This window comes from Lytechinus variegatus, chromosome 1, assembly GCF_018143015.1.
Source record: "Lytechinus variegatus isolate NC3 chromosome 1, Lvar_3.0, whole genome shotgun sequence".
In the NCBI taxonomy this organism is placed as follows: Eukaryota; Metazoa; Echinodermata; class Echinoidea; order Temnopleuroida; family Toxopneustidae; genus Lytechinus; species Lytechinus variegatus.
In genome coordinates this window covers 6,319,450-6,332,703 of record NC_054740.1, presented here as the reverse complement: position 1 = coordinate 6,332,703, position 13,254 = coordinate 6,319,450, and the positions used below count along the sequence as shown (strand labels likewise).

The window sequence follows — 13,254 nt, the reverse complement described above, 5'->3', positions numbered from 1 at the left end:
TTGACATAGTTAATTGGCCAAAGAAACCGTTTCTTTGAGAAGCAAATATGTTATCACAGAAGTTGGATTGCAAATCTAAACCTGCACTTTAGTTCTATTTGAAGGGAACCAAGATAGCAATTCACATTATCTTTTTTAATGGTTTCCACTGCACGTCTGGATACAAGTTGACATTTCCTTATTAAGAAAACACTCATCTATCAATTTGTTACCTCAAAATAAATTGTATTTGAAAATCACTGAGAGACAGATTTAATTCTTTAAATAAGCTCTGTAATATACGTATTGGTATTACATGTTGATTTTCAATCTTTTTCCCCTTATCTAAGCAGGCAGCATCCAGGTAGTTCTCACTCTCATGTAGTTTATCTAGCTGATCAGGATACAGCTATCATGGCTATCAAATTCTGGACCAGTCCTACGGTGAGTTGGGATATCATTCATATCATTTCTGAATTCTGACCTGCTGATAAAAACTGTCTTTCTTTTTAATTTTAAAGCTGATGGAAAGAGTGAAATTTTAGCTTTAAAATGATATATATATGAATATAACTTGTACTAGGTAAATTATAGACCATATTGAACCCTGAATTTTGACAGGTGGTAGAGTGTTTCATTAAATGGTGCTATGGAGCCTAATATAATAGTTGGCTGGAAATAAGTCATGTGATCAATCTTTCTTTATTTTTTAGCTAACAGGCAAATTTTCGAATGGCTGGTACTAATGATTAATTTTGAATTGATTTTATTGACCAGTCATGGATCCTGATGTTTTATAAGATATTGACAAGGATGATTAACAATCATCCCCTTCACTAAGTTATAAAACATATAACACACAATGTTGCCCAGGCATTAGGATAGTTATGCACCCTTGAAACCATTGAAACAGTAAAAATGCCCTAGGCAATGCCTGTTAATATTGTTCCAAAGGTGCCTTATCTGTGTAATTCTTAATGATTCCATCGGTATTATTTGTATGATTTAACTTTCCAGAAAATCTTATTGACCCAAAATCAAATTTTTTACCCCGACTCTACTCTTTTGGTCCTTTACATCAAAACACCAATTTATTAATAGGTCAACTTGTTGTGGGAGCTCACATGTACTATTGTTTTCTTTTAGTTCCTTTCACCCCTCCTAAATAAAGACATTTTGTTCAGAGGGTTGTCTTAATTGCTCTTACCATACAGGCTCTTAACCTTGATGACATGTTAAAGCCAGGTTCATTTATCTCAGCAAGCAACCTGCATTATCGCTCCACTCAATCACCCGTGGTTCTACCAACAGCTACAGCATCAGACTACACTGTGTTCACCCCTAACCCCAAGGCCAACTATCTTCAGGTTTCCATCAATCAGCTGAAACAAGCAATCAAGGTGAGATTGATATCTGTTCATCTCTCCATTCACAAAATACAACAAAATACGATCAAAGTAACAATACATAGACAAATATCACACAGTTTCATTGTTGAGCCATCTGGGTAGCATTTCACATAAAATAAATAATCAGTGATTTTTCACTGGCTGTTGTTATAAGCTACTGAAATCCTTACATCTGATTGGCTCAGAGCAAATTAGTCAGTCTAAATCGTGGATCAAAGTTTCCATGAAACGTTCCCCTAGTTCATGTCTTGCTTCGTAATCCATGGCTCACACTAACCATGATATTTGTGTGTAAAATATCTAAAGGGTATTGTTTTCAGGATTTTTGTGGATTTAGGTGAAGATTCATTGATTTTTGTTTAAAAAAAGTGGCACAAAATGAGTTGTCTGCAGCACTTTGTACCATTACTGCAAGGAAAAGAGGCTTCATCAAAGATCTTCAAGGCTTTTCATAATGCTTCGTCAGCAATGACAAATTGTACTTAGGATTCATATCATATTGTATTTCTATAATTGAAAGTTGTTTGTAACGACCTCCAGACTGGATTCCAGTTTTATTCCATTCCCTGATGTCATTGGGCGATTTCACTTTCAGTGTTGACCTTTTGGTGTGGGTGTTAACACCAAAATGAAATGAAGATGGTCCTGAAAAGTCACTCAGTAGCTGTTGATATGTCAATAATGTGATCTGGATCAGTTTTACATACTCAGAATAGGTTTTGGAGCTAGGAGAAGCAATTTAAATTCCAACATCAATGCCAACTCCGGACTTGAAATCACCCAATATCGTACCTTATAAGATCCATATAAGAGAAACAACTCAATTTGCTTTGAATTTAGATTTTGAACTAAATGTAAATCCAAATCGTAGTGATTGTTGGACTTCCTCATAGAACTTTAAATTTTTTTATTGCGTATGTAGGGATACAAATAATTTGTTACATGCACAATCTCATGTCTGATCGCAAAACCTGGCATACCATTATTGATTCATTCTCGGATGCGTCAGGTTTGTAGTGTAGTAGTACATATATGGTATGTATACATATGTTCTTAAAAGTATTTCTAAAATATAGTAGTAGAATACAAATTTTATTAGTTGTAATTGGGTATTTTAAAGGGAGGAGGGAGCAAAACAGACAGATTCTTGTCATGGCATAATTTTTAATAAGATTATGGTTTGATTTAATAGGATACACCCAAATTTGTGGAGATGGTGCAGAGGAAAGTTCAAGAGTTGAAAGATGCCTCTTCTAAGCCAACGTATCCCAGCTCTATCCCTAGAAACCATCCATACATGGCAAGGAGAGAAAGGATCACCACTCCAATAGCTTCTCAGAGTCAGACCCGCATTGGTATTCAGCCAACACCAGAGGTATCACATGGTCAGGGGTATCAGTTGATGACAGTCCGTTCCTGTCCAAAGAACTTCATGAAGACCTCTAAATCAATCAAAGATGAGGTTTGCAATACAAGGATGAAGTTATCAGGTAAGTCTTTCATCATTTTGTTTGTATTTAAATGAATGTTCTCTCACATTGGTGCTGCTTCTCATGTGCTTTCTCAAACCATTTTACTACAAGACAGTTCAGTTAGATTGATTTTATTTTATAAATTAAAATTAGATCATATAAAAGGCGATTAGTTTTATTCTCCTTATGTTTGCTTCTTGTAGGGATTTTGTTTTAGAGTGCTAAAACTGAAGCTATTTGATAAAGTACTGTCACAAAGTATATTGCGTATAATGATACAGCATCAATAATGTCAGTGGAATACCGGTGTACAGAAAATGAAATGAAAAATTAATATGTGAAGAGTTGTCTTTATAAGGTTTTCATGAACATGGATTTGACCTGTAATAAAAGGAGGGATGTATCTTTTTTTCAGTTTTCAGATACATCCACAGTTCATGTAGGATTGTCAACTTTGCTACAGGTATTGGAAATGCCAAACAAAATTGGCAAGAAGGGCAATATGGGCAATGAGATATAAGGCAACTTCAGTATGTTATCATACAGTAATAATGGGCTTGATAATAAGTAATGATATCTTTAAAAGATTTCATATCACTATTTTTCTTTCACATCCAGGCATATCAAGAGTATCATCTACTCTCACACCTAGGACTCCTTGTCAGTCTCCAGTACCGGGGGTTAGTTTGTCTCCAAGGTTGATATCACAGCATTTGGAACAAGAAAGAAGAGCGGAACTCCTGTCGTGTATCCCTTCCCCTCCACCCCTCACCCCTCTTCCCTTCCCAGCAGCGTCGCCTGCCCTGAGAAGAGGTTTCAAGATACCTTCTCCATCGGTAAGAGGATCGCAGAAAAGAGAACCTGAGAAGTTCTTGAGGAAGCGCCTTAGAGATGAATTGGACGAGGAAAATGATGGTGCCTGTGAACAGCAGTCCAACAAGCAGTCAAATGCCAAAGCTGTTGATGGCGACCACACTATGAAAAAACAGAAGGTGAACAACCGAGATGACACAACAAATCTGGAAACTGTAGCATCTGAACCTGACAACTCCAACTTTGAGAGTAAGATGGGGGAGTGTGAAGCAAAAGGGGACAATGACTTTAGTGATGACTTGGGTTTGTCTGCATCAGGTTTGCAGGAGCTGGAGATGGGTTGGTCCCAATCAGAGGTCTTGACTGAACCTGCTGTGGGTGAACAACCCTTGAAGATGAATATATCTGCAAGTGAAAAGGCTTGTCCACTCGAAAGTACGAACAGCATGAAAGAGAACAAAGATCCCATTCTGGTAGATATTAGCTCAGAAAATGATAATCATAGTCGGGAACCAGAGGATAAGCATCATGCTTTTGGAAGTGAATCAGTCATGGAAGGGTCTATTCAACCTTGTACAGATGTGACCAGTAATATAACACAAGATTTTCATCCAGGTAGGCAACCGATACAATATGGACAAGTTGTTGAACATACAACTCAGAACAATGATTACCCCACCAATCCAACCAAGATTGATTCTCATATGACTTTGACTTGTGTTACTCAAACTACAAGAGCATGCACATCAGTAGACTCTCGTTCACACAGTTTACCTCCACTTTGTAAAAGCATCAATGGGAATGTGAAGGAAGTCAGTGGTTGCATTTCAGAGAATGCAGCAGAAGATACAGACATTCCAGTTAAGGTTCATGCAAACTCGAACTGTACTGAAAACATCCAGGAAACCACCCAGGACACCGATGCAGCTGATAATCATCTTACCTCACTGAGGTCACCATCTTCCCATGAAACAAACAATGCCACTAAAGAAGATAAATCAATGGAAAGTGATTTGTTGCAACAATCCAGGGGTATGGACTCTTCTTGTCAGAACTCGGCATCCATCAATGAATCGCAGGAGAGATCTGAGCAGGACAAATCCTCTAGATCTCAAAGCCCCAAAGGCAAGAAACGAAAGTGTTTGCGTCTGCAGAGGAAGAAAGCTGTAGTTGATTCTGGTGCTGTGATAGAGATCCTTGAGGATGATAATTCACCCTTGCTAAAGAGGTCTTCAAGACTCAGGGTGCAGGAGAAGAAAAGCTACAAATTATAAACCAGGGAAGGTTTTCACAAAGAGGTTTGTGACTTTTAGACATGTATCGTATAAATGTTAATACACACATGTCATTTGATGCATTGTCTCTTTTCATTGAAGATTGACCATGCACATTATTATGCCGGCTTGGAGTCTTGAAAACATGTAACAAAATCATTCGTTCTCCAATTGGTTAATGATAATGCAAAAGCGAACATCTTATAAGCATGATTTTATGGCCAATAGGATAATGCATCATCTACTGCACACAACAAGGATTTAAGCAAAATTTTTAAGTCGGTCATCTCTTAATGAAACATTACCATTATAAGACATGTTTATGCAAGTACCTGTTATATTTGGTTTGACATCAAGACCAAAAAGGTCATCATATCCCATCATCACTTTGTGTGCTTCATAATGCACCACAAACGTTCATTATCAATATCACATAGTGGGACAATCGATAGTGGGACAATCACTTTTTCCTGAGTCGAGGTAGTGTGTGTCCCAAGTAAAAATTTGAAATTTGAGAAATATTCAACTGAATGATGAATACCTAGCGCAGGGAAGAATACAGATTAATCAATAGAACTATGAAAAATGAAATAAAATGATATAGGATTTATATAGCGCATGTATCCACCTTGTTAGTTGTTCGAGGTGCTCCTATTTTGCCCTGGCTAAGCTAGTCTACCAATTGCATTGTGCACGGCTTTTTGAAGAATTACTTCTTGACGGTACCCATTTACCCCACCTGGATTGAGTGCAGCACAATTTGGTTAAATTTCTTGCAGAAGGAAAAAAATGCCATTGTTGGGAATCAAACCCACGTACCTCAGATTTAAAGATGATAGTCTTAATTACTAGACCACTACGTTCCCTCCATGAGTCCCCTGAAAACTGTATTTGGTTGGTTGGTAATCAAAGAGAAACTAAAGACTGTGATTAATGCACAGTGTTTAGTACACCGTAGGTGACCTATCTCTCAGGATTGATGCAAATGAGTGATGTTGCACTAAGGGCACAACTTACGCACATTAAAATGATTTTACTATTGCAGTTGTCTGAATTATGAGAGGTCAATCAATTCAGTGTTGACTTTGTTAGAAAACAGTCTTCTACAGCTAATGTCTCTAGGAAAGAAACATTTCATTCCTTGAGTATAATCCAATGAGATATACTGCATCAATTATTTCAGTGTACAATATTATTTATCTGTTACATAAGTTTCCCTCTATTTTCATATGTCATATCATTTTTTTTTAAATATGCATCTTTGAGCTGAAATTACTTACAATACAGATTTGTTCATGTATTGTATTTTCAAGGTTTGAATGAATTTGTAGAATGTATTAGGCAATTGCATAAAAACTACTGTAGGTATTTCACTGTATGCTGAATATGTATATAGAATGAATGCCGAAATTGATAGTCAAAATGACGGTTCATCATTTTGTAATTAAAAGTACATTAAGAAACAAAAGAACATTTCAGTCATGTACATTTGATAAATGAGTTTGATATTGTCTTTTTGAAGATGCATTAGTCTGCTGACTTTTGAAATGTGTTAATCATAAATACTGTTGTGGCAGTGTGTGTAGTATAGTCAAATTATTAAAATTGAAGCAAATAAAGGTCCAGAGTATACCGAGTGGCAGATACAATCCATGATATCCTTATGTAAAATACACAACCTCAGGTATGTCAGGACTCTCTATTCACATGATAATGTCACATAGGCACTGTTTGTTTATTTAGTCCCTCATTTGTGAGCCTCACAGTGACTTGAGCTGCCCTCATTGCTTTCACTGAGATCGCACAATCACTTGATAATAATAATGATAATAGTCAGTTCTTTTATAGCACATAAAACATTATGAATAACGTCTGTGTGCGCTTCTAAAGGACTTGGATACTATTACCCTGGCTGTAGCTCAAGGAGCCCCTCTAGCACTTTGCATTTCAAGGAATAAATTCCTGCCAGGTACCCATTCACCTCACCTGGGTTGAGTGATATCACATACATAGCTAATTCATCACCAAAGATGGTGAATATAAACATACACAACAGTTACATTAGTGAGGCCATTTTAGATGCATTGCATTTCAGGTCACCAAAGTTTCTAACATGACACTTTCTTCCTTAGCCTTATGTGTTCATACATGTACTTAGTATCCGTCATGTAAGAGTCAATCAGAGTTGCTAAGTAGTACTGGTTTCCAGTAATTATTGGAGGCGTGATAGCTCAGTCGGTAGAGTGGGGGATTCGGATTCTGGTGACCCGGGTTCGATTCCGAATTGGAGCGCTAGTGCTCTTTGGTAAGGCATTAGTCCTCAGTACCAGGTTCCTCAGAGAGGACCTTAAGCCGTCGGTCCTCTGGTTGCTTGCTTAAAAGCATTCATACTTTCTTAGCAATCAGATTAAAAATCACTACCACTATATAATTATTACTGGAAAATGAGAAAGAATACTGGTGGTTTCATGCTAATTACTGATTTCTAAAGTTTCAGTTTATGTGTTGTCCTATGGACTATGGTATTTCTGTGAAAATACTGATCTTCAGTCCATAAAATACTGAAATGATCTCGATCAGGTTGGCATCTCTGGTCAATGTATGTAGAATCGATACATTCTACAATAACTTGTTTGTATAATAATGTACAGTGTAACTCACAATATGTTTTTGCTATTCATTTATATCACTAATAGTATTACATTTTAAACCACTAATTTTACTAAGATATGAAAAACTCATGTGCCAAAATTTGTATATATATTTGTAGGTTAAGACATATGATATGTATTAGTGTTCTTCAGGCAAAGACAATGGCATTAAGAACAACTCATTTTTATGTTATATGATTTAATAGATGCGAACCCCCACAGTCAGTACTATTAGTTGTAGCAATAGCTGGGGGAAATAATTCTCTCTCACTACCCACTTATCCAATGTGTGTGATTGAGTATCATTTTGAATTTTAATACAAGAGATATTTATGCCTTAATGTGCCTCCGGTGCGATAACATACCCTTAGAATCAACTTTCAATATGGCAATAAATTAATATTTGTGTCATTGCCAACATTAGGTAGTTGGTGACTTGGCTGAGACAGGAAGCTTTCTATATCATGGGTATTGCCATTACACTATCATCCTGATTGAATCAGGGTGTGGGTTTCACAAATTGTCTTGTCTGATATTTCAGTGACAAATTTGCTCTCAGCCATTCAGATGCAAGCATTTCAGTAGCTTGTAACAGGTATTTGTCGATGACAAAGTGCTGCATGAACTATGTCTGTGTTTACTGACATTACATTTTGTCATCTATGATTTTTAAACAAAGAGTGTTGTGGACCTTCCAAAGACTTGCTGAAGGCTTGCCAGACATAGCAACAAGCTATGTGAATGTTCAGTGAATTCAAAGTATTAACTGAACACTCACTGATAAACAGGTTACTGGTAAATTGAATACGTGATTGGTAGTTTTCTAGACTTCGAGATGTTTCATAACGCAGTTAAATTATGCACAATGTCACAAGTAACTGTGGATTATAGTAAGCTAATAAGTTTCTCAGTAACTTTTCTGATCATATAAAGTTGACATATAAAATTGTTGATTTACATACTTAGTGTTTACTCAAATTGATGAAGGCAAAGTATAGCATGTGCTATAACATTGATGACGCTATTGAATTAGTGTGATAATTAACATTATTCTCAATGTCATGCAACATTTACAAATGAAAATTTTCTTGGACAGAAACAGATGAACAGCATTAGTTTGAAGTCTGTTTAACAAAAAATAGAATTGGAGTAAACAAACAAATTTCACCAAAATTAGCTGACATATTAGATATCATTAGATAACTTAAGGTAGTTGCAATGCTTTTATATTGTTATTCATGACATAGCAGATATAGGCTATTATCTGCTTAGGAATTTAGGTTGGGATGAAAATCATTTTTTAATTTAATAGGACAAGGGAATGCATATATCTGATCATTTTATAAGCCAATGATGTTTACATGTACCCTCTCCTATTGTTCTGGTTACAGATATTGTCCATTATCTCATCAAACTATTCTCTTTGTACTCTTTAATGTCTGAAAGTAATTTTGTCAGCACCTCATTGATTCTACTTGAAATGCAAAGCCAACCCACAATTAAAATTGATTTGAATGAAAGGAATAAATTAATATGAGGATTTAAAGGAAACTGAAACCCTGGAAGAGAAGCAATCTGATTGGAAAGAGTAAAACGAGAGGAACAATTTGAAAAGTCTCATCAAAATTGGTTATGAAATAAGCAAGTTATGGACGTTTGAAAAGTCTTGTACAAGGAAAGTTGTCAGATCTGAAAACTTGTCAGACAGAAATGTTTATGAAACGCTCTTATGTAAGATGAGGAAGTTGGATATTGAAGTTTATGTACATCAAAAGCAGTATGAAAATTAGGGAATGGATGATGTCACTCATTTCATATTTTGTATTTATTTTGTTATGTTGAATATGAAATATTATTTATCTTGCTCTAACCTAACACATGGCTTGGCAGCTCTATGAACTATTGCAATTAGCATAACTTATTATGATTCAATCAAGAGCTTTTTATCAAATTAACCAAAATTGAAATATATCACGTGATGCACAAAAGAAACTGTGTGTGACACCAGTGACTCTTTTGCATACATCACCATGTTAATTTTTTCACATTAAAGTTTGATGAAAATTGTCATGCTCACTTGATATTTCTTTGTTCATTCAAGTTAATTTACAGTTTGGAGGATATTATTTGCCTTCTACAATTTTCCAAAGGACATGACATTGGCTCTGCCATTAAATAAGAAAGAGCCCGTTTTCTAAATGATTCGTCTTACAATGGGGCTTTCTTTCCCGGTGTAACGATATATTGTTCAAAATCATTCCCTCTGTGTTAGAAATAACACACATTAGAAATGCACTGTACTTCTTTTTAGTATTAAAAATAAGAAAATATGTGCACAAAGATCAAAAGAGTTGTTCCTCATGTAAACGCGTGTGGTTCAGCTTTGTAACATATATAATTGTGAGCATTATAGAAGGATGATATGAAATAAAATACTTGTGTTGGAGGGAGGAGCAAGCGACTGAGAGGGGGATACAATTTTTTCTGGAATTGGTGTGATAAATGGTGTCCGTCAATTCTGAGTGATAATGTATGAAGTGGAAGAAAAAAATAAATTACGGACTCTGCCTGAGCGATTATACGTTTCTTTGCATACGAGCTCATTAGTGCGAAACATTTATCGTATTTCTGAAGAATCAGTCGGGTTTCTCTAATGTGCGGTGTGATTATGTTTCATAAATCGGCATGATAAATACGTGGAGAGTTAGCGAACGATTCTGTTTTCATAAACTGGATACTTTGTGAGGCGTGCAGTGAATGGATAAAGGGTGTATCACGGATGTGGAAATAATATTTAAGATATGAGTCAAAAGAACGTGATCGTAGTTACGGATGGGCAGCTTGTTAGAAGTGAAAAACGTTCAAATAATCCTAACGAAGTACATGTATGGAATGAATGGGAGGGCATGGATTGGTATGAGGGTGGTGAGAACACAAAATAGCATGTTTTGATCTTATCTGTATTCATTAAATATATTTTGTATTATATTTTCCAAGTTTCAAACGAGAGAGAGATGGGGTGCCCCTCGCCCATACTTTTAATATTTTATTCTCGGGATAAAACATCGTTATTAGGAGATTCTTGATTATTTTTTCAGGAAAGATGGGGGAACTTTACAGAAAAGTGAGGGTATACGACCGCTGCATTGCGTGTTTCGGCTATATAATCATGGACCCTACAAATTTTGTCTGGTAAGATGCCATTGTCTAACAATATTTAACTGTTAGATTTATCCTGTCGGATTAGACAACTTATCTTGATTTTACATTATACCCTTTAATTAAAAATCAAATTCAAATAATAACTGTCAAATTGACGACATGATAGTAAAATATAAAATCATTGACGAAATTGTGAAGTAGGTCAAGGGGTTTCGCCGGGACGTCATAGGAGTGTCTGACTGTTTCTCGTTTCACCCTAATCTATCCCCTATTGCTCTATCCCCTCATCTTCCTTGCTCTCCGCGACTCTTTCCTCTTTCCTTTTCTTTCCTTTTTGTATGCATTTTGCCATGAAATCACCATGGAATTATTGACATCTCAATGGATATACGATAGTTTCAAAGTATTACCATTCTCTTAAATTGTATCTCCTCGTATTTCTTGGCAAATCCATTTTGTGTAGAATGTGTCACAAAATACGTATTTAATTAGATAAATTCATGGAATGAAGAGTCACTAGCATAGAATATACACTAAATTAGAATGGAAATAGGTACATAATATTAGATTACCAAATTATTATACGTGTAGGTTGGTGGATTAGACAATAGATTAGAATACGATGTTTTAATATATGATTTAAATCTATCTTTAAAGATGATCAAGTTTTCAGGAGACTGAAATTTTGGCTCAACTCATGTTGTTGATTTTTTTCCTGGAAAATTTCATCTGTCGATCAAAAAAAATCCTATCCAAATCCAACTGTTTTATTTTTCGAAGAAAGCTACACGATGACTTCTCTCTCGAGCAGAATAATATATTTCGCAAATGGATTTTCAATAATCCCTTATCGACCATCTGTTGATGCCATAACTAAGAAAACATGGTTGAGAAAAATAGGCCTATACAGACCCTGTCATATTAGTCCCTCGTAGAAATCTACGATTCATTGTTTGACTAATGCAAGGAAAATTAGACCATCTTTTGTCGTGGGAAGTAACCCAACTCGATGGGAATCGGGTCATCTTTTTCCTCTTTTCAACCCACTTCCCCTTGCGACGCTCTTGCGGTGCTCTTGCATTCCTTCGGCCTTGGCGCGAAGGTAAACATGAAAAAAGTACACATTTTCCCAAAGATACGATAACATTGACCGATACGATTTGCACCAACTCTGCACTGTTTGCCCTCCAAAGTTCGCTTGTACGTTTCGACGGGAATTGTGCAGTGTCCAGTCCAAATTGCCTCTTTCTTTTTCTCCGTCCATTTGTTTTGTCTTCAATTGTTTAGTTCGGTCCTGTGCAGCTTGTTTGAGAGTTGAAAGTCTCTTGACGTCATGTCTTGGTCAATGTCTTCATCTACCTCCGTTGGGTTTTATCATGGGATTTTTTTCTTCGATCTGTCCCGGATTTGTCCTAGTCATGTTGGTTTTGAACCTCACTTGGGTTTCTTCCCGTGAAAGTAGATACTCTGAAGCCAATAAACGAACGTTGGATACTGGGGAAACAGTCAAGAGAACCTTGTTTGAAAATGACCGAAGATTATGGAATTATCAAAGGAGGGACCACTCTTAGCCCGGATCGCCACCTGTCGAATATTTACTCGGTTTTCACCTCTAACAAGTGCAACCGTGTAGCTAGGCCTACCCCTTTCGTTCAACTCTATTTTAACGTTTCAATATCCACAATCTCGCTATTATATTTCCTTTATTAAATTGGGACCTTTACTCATCATTTTCCCCTTTCCTTTGTATTCCTTGTCTTTCTGGTTGTTGATGCTTTTCATACCAAGTTGATTCGAGGATTTGTAAATGATCTTATATTTTGTTAATTAAGGGGCATGATTCGAAAAAAAGGGTAACAGTGGCACGAAAATAAAATCTAATTGATCAAAGATAAAATATGGAATGGCGAGAGAGACAGTGGGGGGGGGAGAACAGTGGGAGAGAGGGAGAGAGGGGGTGGGGATCAAAGCTCAATGAGCGATAATGAAACATTTTATCCAACATGTTTAATAGGGAATGTAGCAAAATGGTAAAATATGAGGATATAGTTTTTAAAAAAGAAAGAAAGAGAGAGAGAGAAATAGATGAGGGTAGGATCGAGAGAGTTCTTTCTTTTTGTTATGCCTATTATCACAAGCATTCGTGCTAAAACAAAGACACTTAGAACGATACATTTAAGGAGACAGGGCTAAAAAGAGCAATGAGAAACGGTATCTTGTGAAAGGGCGAAGTTCAAGTATATTATATCAAAGACAAGTTATAATCTTATGAATACATCGCAAGATGGTATAAAATTTAATTTGAAAATGTAAGAGATAAGGTCGAACTTTCTCACCACAGCAAGTTAACATTCCCAGAGAAAGTCTTTGTTCCAAGTACTGTATTTTCGAAAGAGTATGATAAAATATCTCTTCTGGGGCCCTTGTCTCTATTTCTATTCTCTTGTTCATTTATTTTGTTATCAGCTTTAATGGAATATTTTTTCTTCTGAAA

General features: G+C 36.1%; 1 protein-coding gene across 1 annotated transcript in view; it reads left to right on the top strand.

The window, feature by feature from the left end:
* LOC121415003 overlaps positions 1-9,650 on the top strand; it is a 76,682-nt gene extending 67,032 nt beyond the window's left edge. The window contains exons 24-27 of the mRNA XM_041608080.1: positions 330-423; positions 1,194-1,379; positions 2,581-2,878; positions 3,479-9,650. Coding sequence (XP_041464014.1) covers positions 330-423; positions 1,194-1,379; positions 2,581-2,878; positions 3,479-4,947 — 2,047 coding nt within the window. The 3' untranslated portion in view covers positions 4,948-9,650. The remainder of the gene's footprint in view (positions 1-329; positions 424-1,193; positions 1,380-2,580; positions 2,879-3,478) is intronic.
* The last annotated feature ends 3,604 nt before the right edge of the window (positions 9,651-13,254 follow it).